We start from the raw sequence: 12,215 nt of genomic DNA, 5'->3' as shown, positions 1-12,215 counted from the left end.
ATTATTACCTAGCCACCCTGAAAAATTTGTTGCCGGCTAAGGCCACATACTATTTGATTGACACACACACACACACACACACACACACACACATATATATATATATCAGTTGAGTATTCGAGGAGGAAGTGATGGGAAAATGGGAAGCATGCAAACTTTCACTGAGAAACTGGACAACTTAATAATGTGACAGCATATAGTAAGAAATTGTGATCCTTAGTACAATAGGTGGTGACAAACATTTTAGGAGTGGTATGTAGAGATGAATGAAAGAACAAACGGGCACAATACTATTACCTATGTATACATTTCCATTTAGTGCATTAAATTTGTTGCTGCCTTTTTGACTTCTTCGTTCCTGAGACTATAGATAATCGGGTTTAACATTGGGGCAAAAACTGTATAAACCAGTGAAACAATTTTTTCCTGTCCTGTTCTTGAGCTGGTGGAAGGTTTCATGTGCGTACTAATCCAACTGCCAAAAAATAGGAAAACCACCATGAGATGTGTAGAACAGGTGGAGAAAGACTTTTTCCTCCCCTGCTTGGAAGGAATCTTCAGAACGACTTGGATAATACGAACATAAGACATGAAAATGATCAGGAAGGTGATCACTGCAGCACTCCCAATAACTGCAAAGTACACAGTCTCCTTGGGCAGGTTAACAGTGCATGCCAGTTTCAGCAACAAAGGCAACTCACAGAGGAAATGGTCAATCACGTTGTCTCCACAGAAGGACAACTGATAAACCTGCATGATTAAAATAAATGAGTACATGATGCCAACTGTCCAAGAAATGGTAATCAAGAAAAAACTAAATTTCCAGGTCATGACCATTGTATAATTTAAAGGGCGGCAGATGGCAACATAGCGGTCATAGCACATGACACATAGAACAATAACTTCTGTGGACGCCAGACAAATCATGGCAAAAACTTGAGCGATGCAGTCATTGAAGGCAATGCATTTCCAGTTAAACTGTATATTCAGCAGCATTCTGGGTACTGCTACTGTTACAGTGAGAATGTCCAAAGATGATATATTACACAGAAATAAGTACATCGGCGTGTGCAACTTTGGGCTTTTTGCAATGAGTGAAATAATAAGCAGATTTCCCAGCACTGTGATTACATAGGTGAACAGAAAGGTAGAAAACAGGGCAATTCGTGCATCTGAAGGGAAGGAAAACCCCACAAGGATGAATCCTGTAACTGCAGTCATATTTTCTGGCTTCATAACAATCTGCAACATATACCAAAAAATCAGTTCAATATTGTGGCAATACGTTTCAACATTGCATAGAAGTCTTTTGGTTAACCAATTAAAACCTCATAGGCTAAATCTTGTAGGATTGATCTATCTGGGCTATTTTAGAAAGTCTTGGATGCCCTCCTACAGCCAATGTTTGATTTCTCTTACATGTTGCACTGGAATGCCACTACCACATAACAATTATTCAGACACATTCTTTGCTGTATACGTTAGTGACAGAACAATCCCAGTTATGGTTTTCTTCAAATAACCATTCTAATACAATGGCCCCGTAACCTACAATTTGTATGTAATGTAAGAAACAATCTCTATCTTCTAACACTGATGGCATGATTTAGAGTCTGTCAGATGGACTGTCAATTCTCTGCCATGAAGTGACAATCAGTTTGTCAAGCCAGAGGTTCTCCGCATGGCATTTTTAGGGTTTTCACTAAAGGGCCCCCAGTCACCATATTGGAGGAAAGACTGTTGACTACCTACCAGTCCTCCATCATTATTCCTCCAAGTTCAAATTCGACGGACAAGCTTCAGTCAATGTCAGCATGGCAGACATTTGTCTACTATATTTGGAGTTACAGTAGAATGAAGTCTTGTCAAGTATGCATTGTGACATTATCCCCATTGTTCTAGCTGTGTAACTTGCCAAAATGAAACCGATTGGCTTGCCCAACTGAGGTTGGCACCAACATTGTTCCATGGCACAGACTCTGTTCCTATGATTGAGGTTGAAACAACTGGCCTTTAAAAACTGAAGGCCATGCAGTTCCTCCCACCCTAAAAGAATAAGAAGAATGCAAACCAGTGGCGCCCAATCCTTGCTCAGTGGCTACTATGGCAGTGACTCCCCAAGGGTTCCAAATGGACCATGCGGCTACAAAAGTATGACGCTGTTGCCTTGAGTCACTCTTTGCCACATTATTACCTGGCAACTGTAGTGCTGACCATTCAAGCGCACAATCATACTTTTGCCCCTGAACCCCTAAGACCACTGTGGTCCCATCAAGCATATTACGAGTTTCTCCTCGAGAGGAAACAAAGGGGGCCCTTTAGGGCCCTCTTGTGCCTCACGCTCTGTGGATGCACACCCTGTGTGCATGCACACCAGTTCCGCCATGGCATGGACGTTACAGTCCATGATGTGCAGAAACCTTGTGTGGTATTTCCATTGCAGTGCCTTTTTCAAAGGCACCACCGCCTTTGAAAGATGCACCGCAGCGGGAACCACCCTGCCGCCCCCCTGCCAGACCATTTTTAAGCTGGAATCTGGTTGGTGGGTGGTGACGACTCTAGGCAGTGTGGGGGAGGGGCCGCAGTGCCCACCCCACACCACCAAAAGTCATAATAGGGCCCTAAGAGATCCAAAAAGTGAAACTCTGGAAAATGTCTATTATCCACCAGATGGCCAAACATTTACCATCCACGCATAATCTGTTGAAAACAAGTGTGTCCAATCTGAACTTTCTCATCCCACATCATAGTTACCTGGTTTTCTGTGATTCATCCACTGACTACAATGGTGTTAATTGTACAAATGATTTTAGAAAAATAAATATGTACCAAATAAATTGTGTATGTCCCTTCTTCATGCACACAGCATGGATTATCTTTATTTTGTCACAAACCCTAAAGACTTCACATCACAGTTAATACAATTTTCAGTAAATATATAGACAGGCAATATACATTTTATGAACACAAACAGTCAAACTAATATAGTTATCAAATTACAGAGCAAATGAATGGGAAATGAAAAAAACGTTAATGCAAATGCGCTATATATCCCAAACCCTTGCAAAGGAGAAGGGCAGTGTACAGGCACTTGTATGAATACTCACCTTGCAATAAAGACACAACAAGTAAGTACAGATATGATCTCAATAATGTCATAAGCCCCGATCAACGTTTAGTATAAATTTTGCCATGAATGATATACTATACATCTAGCTATTGTGAAGATCTTAAGTCAGTCTTACATATCTGTGCCAATTGAATCTCTATCCCAAATGGTAGTCCTCAAATATATTTTTGGCCGAACTTATTCTGTCCAAAGACATTATGGTCAGACTCCATAAGGTATATGGAACTGATAACATCAAGTTATAGTCATAAACATCGAGACACATAGCACACTTGCATTGGAATCACTTAATGACTGAGAGAAAATGTACCAACAACTGAATCATCACCATTCCAGCCACAAGTTTGAAACTTGCACAGCAGAGTGCTCCAAAGTGTGTATCTGTGCAACATTCTAATGTGTCTACCAATGGCTTGATAGTGTCATAGCGGATGAAAGGATGACATGATATAGGAAGGTTTTAAAAAAAAGATCATCAGTGTAAGACTAGCATAGGCTAGCAAATCTTTTACTCTACCAATATTTTGCAAAGGCATCCTCAAAAGGTGAACTTGGAATCTTGGCATCTTGCATTATTATGTTAAAACTTTGAAAAACACAACAAACCACATTAAGTAAACATTACATTTTTTGCTTACCATTGTTAAAGGTGAAATGTGCAAGTTCATGAGCACCAAATAACACCTTTGTTGCAGTCACCAAAGATATTTTCAATGGGCTCTCACTTGAGATCACCACTTTCATTCTCATCACTGTGATCTTGCTGTGACATGTCCTTAACATCACCCTGGGGTTACCACTGGCAATCATGGCAATATTACTCTTGTAACTCGATAATTACTGATTTTAACACCAGAATGTCACTTCGTGGAATCAGTTTTCCCATTCTGGAAAGTCACTCTCTTTGACTGAAATCTCTGCTGCATTTATGCCATTGGAATCCTATCATTTTGGGAAAAATCAGGGAAGTTTAAGGCAGCACTTTACAAAAGGCTTGTCATTTGAGGGAGGGAATGCACTACTATGTTTGTTCCTTTTTTTTTTACTTTGTATCTTTGTTGGTGGGTGGCTGGGAGTTTGGACTGCAGTGGGGGGCATGTGGAAACGCTTTTTTAAGGGAACTATCTGCACGGTCGTTGATGATGGAAACCTGGGGTTAAATAGACTTTTTCTCCATCTTCTTGTGTAGTTTTTGTGCTTTTTGTACTGATTTGTAGATCATGTTGTTGCAATGGTGTTTTACTGTTTGGGGCCTAATCTGCCCTGCACTAAGCTTTGGGTGTTTTTGTGATGTATATTTCACATTCCCGCTGCTGCTGTGCTATATGTTTTTTAAAAACCTTTCGGTGGTTGTAGGGGATGGTCTTGGATTGAATGCTAAATGTATTTTAGATATTTTCATTTCATGTGCCTGTTGGTAGCTAGGGTGTAGTGGCTCCTGAAGTCCAGGCCCATTTAGCCAGACACCTTCCTTTGTTCTCAACTACCTTCTTCTTCCCCATGTGCTTGTCCACCATTTTTGTGAGATTGTGCATGTGTGGCATGGTTAATAATTGCAGTTGAGGAATTTTTAAACCTAATCTTATTTTATTTTTTTGCAATACTGATTTACCATTGCAAGGTAAAGGGCAGTTGCATGTGTGTACCCAGACACATAGGGTAAATATTATCTTTGCAGTCCTTTCCCTGCAATTCTACAAGATGTTCTACAAGCTTCCTTCTTTGCTTGCCATGCGGCAGTGACAATTTTGGGTTGCCAGTTTGTACTGTATTGGTTGTAGGCTACCATTTTGTCGTTGTTCTCAATCCCCCCTCATTTGCTGTCCATGTAGCAGTGGGCATTTTGTGTAGCTAGTGTGTAGGTGTTTAGCATAGACCACCATTTTGTCTTTGTCTTCCATGCCTCCTTCTTTGCTGGCCATGTGGTGGTAGATATTTTGCATATCCATGTGTACTGTGATTGTCATAGGCTATCATTTTGTATTTTTTCTCTATACCTCCTTCATTCTGGCCATGTGGAGGTGGTCATTTTGTGTAGCCAGTGTGTACGATGTTTGTCATAGGCCACCATGTGGTCTTTATTCTTTACAACTCCTTTATTGCTGGGCATGCTGTGAACCCCATTTTGTGGAGCCAGTGACATGTGTGTGCTTTGCGGCCATTTTGTCTTTGTTTTCCATCCCTCCATGATCTGCTTACCATCATTTGTCTTAATTCCTGACATATTTATTTGTGCTTGTGGCTGATTGTAGTACATTCTTGTTGTTTTTAGTTCATTTTTTCAATTTTTGCCTGCCTCCCACAGAGTTTCCATGGGTCCTGGAGCTGCATCAGCAATTATTTCATGCTTTTTATTTTTATTTTTACCTACCTCTCCTCGAGGGGCACTAACAATTATTTACTGTATTGCTATTATTTTCATTTTTGCCTGCCTCCCATAGAGTCCCATAGAGTCCCCAATGGCTCTGGAGGTGCACCAGCAGTTACTTAAAGCATGTTTAACATTTTTATGTACTTTTACCTGCCTCCCCTTGTCTCCCAGAGAGTACCCATATGCCCTGGAGGGGCACCAGCAATTATTGAATATATTTTGTTAATTTTTTGTCTGCCTCCCATTGGACCGAATGGGTCTGGTAAGAGAACCAGAAATTATATTGGGCCTCATTACCATGTCAGTTTGATCGCAACCGACAGGCCTTCAGTTGCGGTCTAACCGGCATCTGGTGCCATGGTTCGATCACCACATTATGATGTGTGGTGGTCAGAGGCAGCAGGTGGAGGATCCCATGCGACCATTGGTCGTAACATAATACCCTATAATGAGATGGTGCCTGCTCAGGCACAGCTGTAGGGAATACGATGTCTGACCGCCATAGAAAGGCTGTTGGAAATGGACTTTGGGGCCCCTAGCATGCCTCCCATTTCCCCGCAGCCTCCGCTATGAAGCCTAGGAGGCACCTGTGGTGACCCCACAAACATCCATACCCTGTGTGCCAGGCATCACATGGTGCTTGGCATTCAGAGCATGGATGTCTAAAAACATCAATTTCTACAATACGACTTGTCTTGCGGCCTTTTTCCAGCTGCAACACAAGCCATAATGGAAAAATTGATGTTTCTGACTGCCTCATGGGTGGCCGCATCCTAATTTGTCAGATGGAACCGCCATCTATAAGTTAGGCGGTTTGCATTAAAAAACGATGTTGAGTGGAGAAGCGTCCGACCAGCATCATAATAAGGCCCTTAATGTTTTTTCCACATTTATTTCTGCTTCCTATAGAGTCCACATGGTCCCTGGAAAAGCACAAGCATTAATTAAGTAAATAATGCTTTCATTGTTTTCCATGCACCCACTGTCTTCCACAGAAGTCCCATTGCTCTGAAGGGACACAAGATGTTTTTTTCTTTGTAATGGCTTTGTAGTCATGGCTTAAACTCTCTGGAAGAGTGGAACGCAATCCTTTAATTGTTTCCTTCCCTCCAGTGTAAATGTTACATTAATAATAGCTTCCAAATTGCTCTACTCTGGAAGTACCTCACCGAACCATCTGTCAAATTTTAAAATTTGTCATGGTTTTTATCCATACTCATATGTTACCTATCATTGTGAGGTAGGCTAAATATGTCTCGCCTCCTTTCTATTTAGCAAGGTAGACACTGGCCTTTGATTAGGAAACTAGTACCCATTAGCACCGCCAGCCACTCTACCCTCTGCAGCGCGCTTGCACTTTATTTGCGCGCTCTAGTTGTTCACACAACTAATGACAACCGACTAGGACCGCCAGCCACGCTACCCTCTTCACCGTGCATGCTCTGACTGGAGTGGGAATAGTAAATTTTACCCCTGCGCAATCCAACACTTTCCCTATTTTTCCAGTGGCTGGAGTGGGAATAACATATGGAATCCCTCCGCAATCCATCACTTTCCCTATTGCTGTAGTGAATGGAGTAGGAATAGTTAATTTTACCTCTCCGCAATCTATCACTTTCTCTACTGTTGCACTGACTGGGAATAGTTAGTTTTACCTCTCTGCTATCCAACACTTTCCCTAGTGTTGCACTGATTGGAGTGGGAATAGTAAATTTTACCCCTCCGCAATCCAACACTTTCCCTACTGCTGCAGTGAATGGAGTGGGAATAGTTAATTTTACCTCTCTGCTACCCAACACTTTCCCTAGTGTTGCACTGACAGGAGTGGGAATAGTACATTTCACTCCCTGCCGCAATCCAACACTTTCCCTACTTTTCAAGTGGCTGGAGTGGGAATAGTATATTTTACCTTTCCACAATCCAACACTTTCCCTACTGCTGCAGTAAATAGATAGAAATAGTTAATTTTACTTCTTTGCTATCCAACACTTTCCCCAGTGTTGCACTGACTGGAGTGGGAATTGTATATCTGGCCTCTCTGCAATCCAACACTTTCACTACTGTTACAATGACTGGAGTGGGAATAATTAATAATAATAGTTTATAACTAGATATATGTAGATATATAGATATGTATATTAATAGTAAGTTTAATTGGTATATTTGTTTAAATATACATTAAATCTATTTTATTTTTATTAAATTAATGTTGCTATTTAATATATTTAATGTTTAAATGTATATATAATAATAACATTGTATTTAATAGAACAATATTTTTTTCTGTATTATTGTACTTTCCATTATAGGTATAGGATGATGACATTTTTGGCAATAATATTTAAGGCATGAGATTTTGGTATCGTGAAATTTTCAGAGGTGATATTTTGTCAGTGAACTGCTTCAGCCTCAGTTACAAACCAGATCACTGCGTGAAAGTTGACAAAAGGGAGCGGCAGTTCACAACAGATCATCCAGAAGTAGGAGCAGAACTGGAGTTTAAGTTTCCTGCTGAGCAAGATGTTGTTGAGAAGACTGCTCTTCCCTATCCTCTTCATGGTCTCCAAGAGTACTCCCCGATCTTCTCCTAGCCCACCTCCTGATGATCTGGACATGGATTGTACCCCGGCCGAAAAGGAAGGTTCCTGAAAACCTTGCACATGAGGAAGATGGTGATGATGATGATGGGCCAGTGATAATTAGTGTGGAGAGTTGTACAAAGGATTTACACCTCACCAGTATTCCACCTGCTGAGAGACCAGTGTTTCCACCAACAACACCAGCTTCAATATTTGCAAGACCCCAGCTGACTCCTTCTTTTGTGGAAGGAGTCAGCTTTCTGGAATTTGTGGAGGCCATCATCCCAAAATGATAGGTTCCCGGTCAGATATATTTTGCCACAGTTGCTGTGCCAGTGCTGCATCATGTAGTACTGCAATTGGGTGGCAACGCTGTGAAGCAGACCACTGTTTAGTCCATCCACCTCATGTGGACCAGTTGTTAAACAAAAGATTACAAGTATATAACTGCACACTGGACTAGCTACTGGTCTTGCCACTGATGATGCTTTTCGGAGCATTCAGGGGTATGCAAAAGTTGCGATGTTTGCCCAGGAAAATTCACATTCAGCTGACAACATATTGGACAAGTTTAATGTCAAGGTCTATGAATGGCTTAAATCCAGAGGTCTCAGTATTGGGTTTCTTGTCACTGACAATGGCAATAAAATAATCAAAGCCATAGCTGATGGTGGATATTTCAGAGTCCTGTGTTTGAGACTTCCATCAGCCTAATTGTGCAGGACTTTCTAAGAAAAGAAGATGTAGTCAGTAACATGCTGGACAATTTCAGCAGGATATATACACATTTCAGTCGTTTTTTTATAGGGTATTTCAATATTTCCAGAGTTATTGGTAGTGCTACTGGGTAATCCCAAGTAATCTCTAGAAGTACAGGGACCATGGTTGTGCTTTCCAAATCAGGGGCACTAACAGCAGATCCACTCCTTGTCTTTTTGCCTAGGTCTCTACCTGCAGTATCATTGCAAATGCAGGAAACACATAGGGGTCCATTAGTATGTCGGGCAGATCGCCACCGGTGCCTTTCACGTTGTACTGTCAAATGCACAACTTACATTTCTGGCATTGCGGTGGGTGGTGTTAGAAATGTGGGATGCGCCCGGCAGTGTGGTGGGCGCATCCTAATGGGATGTGCGGGACCACCGCATGCATTGCGGGCGGTCCCATTTCCCGGGGGTATGGCGGGCGGACATAGTCCGCCTGCCATGCTAATGACCCTCATAGTTTCGTGCGGTTGACCAGGCTTTTAAAGATTCAATCCGGCCTCTAAATGTAAAACTCTTCCAACAATCTTGCGGCAAATAGGTCTACCTTGCAGAGAGACCCATTATATGTTGGAATTAGGGAATAATACTCCTATGGATGTAACTATCAATTGCTCGCATCAGTCAAGAACCTGGAACCTAGAGTTCTCCAATTTATTATCAAATTCCTTTGAACCAGGATATACTCCACCACAATGGATATTTTGTGCTTCAGACAAAATGCCAAAAGTCTTTCCCTATATCTGATAGTATCTTGGACCTGGCCACACCCAGTTTGCTGACATATCTCACTGCTGAGATATTGTTCATCTTGAATAAGGTACAGCAATTGTTCTTCTTGGGACAAAGGGTCTTTATGACAAAAGACCCCCCTAGTACCTCCAAACGATTAATGTGGAGTCTTTACCCACCTGAGACCATTGACTTCCTGTTGAGACATCTCTGCATCTGGCTCTCCAGCCCCATTTGCTGGCATTATACTCTAGTCCTACTTCCGGTTGAAGCCGAATATGGCTTTGCCATTCCAGGGTTCTATATATTCCATCTACCATATAACTTCCCTTTTGGCTTCCTTTGAAATTGGATTTTGATCTGCATAAGCTAGTCCTTTCCATTCATGTTGGATTTTGAGGCATTGCAAAACTCTGTAACAAAATAATCCTAGAAATGCTGCTTAAATTGTGGATGCTAGAAGTCCTCCTATCCTTGCTATTATCCTCAAGGACTCTGTCTGCTTGTTCACAGCCAACTTCAGTTTTGTGCAATAATGATCAGATCATCTAGGTAGACAATCAGACGCATCGTTTTCTCTCTCAACCGCTCCACCACCAGTTTAATTATGTTGGTAAAACATCATGGCACCGAGGAGAGTCCGAAAGGCAATACTAATAATCCATGCCACTGATCTCTCCACTTCAACTGTAAAAATTGTCTGTGGGACGCAAATATGGGGATTGGTAAGTCAGCGTCTTTGAGGTCCAGACAGACCAGTCCTTTTCTTGTAAAAGTTGGATAGCTTCCATCTACATGTGCCTGTATAGTATCTATTGATTGAACTCTTTGAGATTGAAAACTAGTCTGTGTCCCCCACCTTTCTTTGGTACCAAGAACATGGTGCAGAGATGGCGTAGTTTGCATTTCCAAGTTGACAAGTAGAACGCTGGGTCCAACATGCCAGCATGTCAGGATTAATCTTGGTTATAGTTTCTTTAGAGATTAAGGTCATTTCAAAAAATTGGGTGAGGGACCCTGAAAAGTCAAGCAATTAACTTGGCATGCATGCCACAATCGATCAATGCCTTTTTAAGGTCCTTTGCTGATTTCTAAAGAAAAGTCAACATGCTAAGATAAATGTCCGGGGTGTCATTGACATTCCCAGGAAGATCTGGCCAAGGACACACTGCTCGTAAGTGATTTCTTACTTCTTTGTCAATGCCCTTTTTTCTGACGGGGCTTTAGATTATTTTCTTCACTGCTGGGATCGAAGACCAATCCAATGATCTCTGATGCAATATTTCTTCTGGGTCAAATGGCAATGGATTCGGAATGACATTAGTAATTCCCGCACCGGTGGAAACATCCCCACCTCTTGCATTTATGCCCTTTAGATCTGTACCGGTCCTATTGACTTAAATGATTTGTTCCACTATCTGAATCAGCACTCAAGTTGGCTCTGTTAGGCGATTTGTTTTGCTTGACACTGGTGGCAGTATAACCACAGTCTTAAAGGAAATCCCATGACATATTTGCCAGAACATCAGCATGAGGTTATTTCTCAGCATGGCTTTGGTTTTTGTGGGGGCTTTCCCACCTCTGACTCCGTAGTTCTCAACCCAGAGGGTTGACTGTCTCCATCGTACTTTGTAAATTGTGGCAACAGTTTGGTAAAAGGGAAAAGGCTTTTAGGGTGACTGCCAAAGCTCTGTTCACTGATGGTTGAAAAGAGTGGTTTAACGCCTCAACCAATCCGTCCTCCTAATAAAACTACAGATTGTTATCTTGGTCATAGCAGCCATATCCTATTGAATCGAAAAGCTCACAGTCATAAATTGTGTAGTTAGAGGATCCAAGAGAGCCAACTCCCCCTCAAAGAGGTAAAATGGGGCAGAGGGGACAACCCCATGTGCAGCCAATCAGGTGTGTGCTTCAGTGGCATCAAAGCATATGCAGGGTGAAAGACAACAGTAGCCTGCTCCCAGCATGCAGTACAGAGGATCAGAGATGCCATTATCAGTAATCCAAAAGATGCAATAGAATCATAGGTGGCAAAATCAGTTGCAAGAATTAAGGGCTTGCAAGTTGGACATTGGCCTTGGCATACTGAAGGTAATTTTTTAATTCTTTAGGCATCTATGGCAAACTGCTGCTGCTAGCACATTCTTGGCATCAGGGAGGAAAGTTGTTGCAAATCAGAGGGGGTAAACAATGATAAAATGCTGGCCCTTATATACAGGAGGCAATTTTTAGCATAAGCATCAACCTTAGTATATGGATGGTATTATTTGCAAAGTTCAGACACTGGAATATTGTATGTAATTTTGTTTTAGGGGAACAGCCATGATAAAATGCTGACCATGGCACAATAGAAGTCATTTTAAAGATATTAGCACCCATTGTACATTTTGAACAAAATTATGAGCATAATGGGGTAGACTAGGAAGCATTAACTTATCATTGGGAGCATCTTATCAGAGCCTGTGGTGTAGTAGCTAATTTATGCGATTGTGCTGTGAGGTTTGCACCATTTCATCCCATTTGATTGGGAATTCTCTTGGGTTAAGGTGGGGAAGCCCCATGAACCTCTGGGAAGAGGTCTTGCTCACTCAATTCCCTCACTCACTAAAATCTATGAGAACTATTATTACCCACCA

At 41.7% G+C, this 12,215-nt stretch overlaps 1 protein-coding gene across 1 annotated transcript; it reads right to left on the bottom strand.

The window, feature by feature from the left end:
* Positions 1 to 315: 315 nt before the first annotated feature.
* Positions 316 to 1,221, bottom strand: LOC146866751 (olfactory receptor 1G1-like). Its single transcript, XM_085617192.1, has one exon. The coding sequence runs from the start codon at positions 1,219 to 1,221 to the stop codon at positions 316 to 318; it is 906 nt and encodes a 301-aa protein (XP_085473318.1).
* Between the last annotated feature and the right edge of the window lie 10,994 nt (positions 1,222 to 12,215).

Source organism: Triturus cristatus, chromosome 1_2 (assembly GCF_964204655.1).
Source record: "Triturus cristatus chromosome 1_2, aTriCri1.1, whole genome shotgun sequence".
In the NCBI taxonomy this organism is placed as follows: domain Eukaryota; kingdom Metazoa; phylum Chordata; class Amphibia; order Caudata; family Salamandridae; genus Triturus; species Triturus cristatus.
Note: the sequence above shows the minus strand (reverse complement) of the source record. Positions and strands in the feature narration are given on the sequence as shown.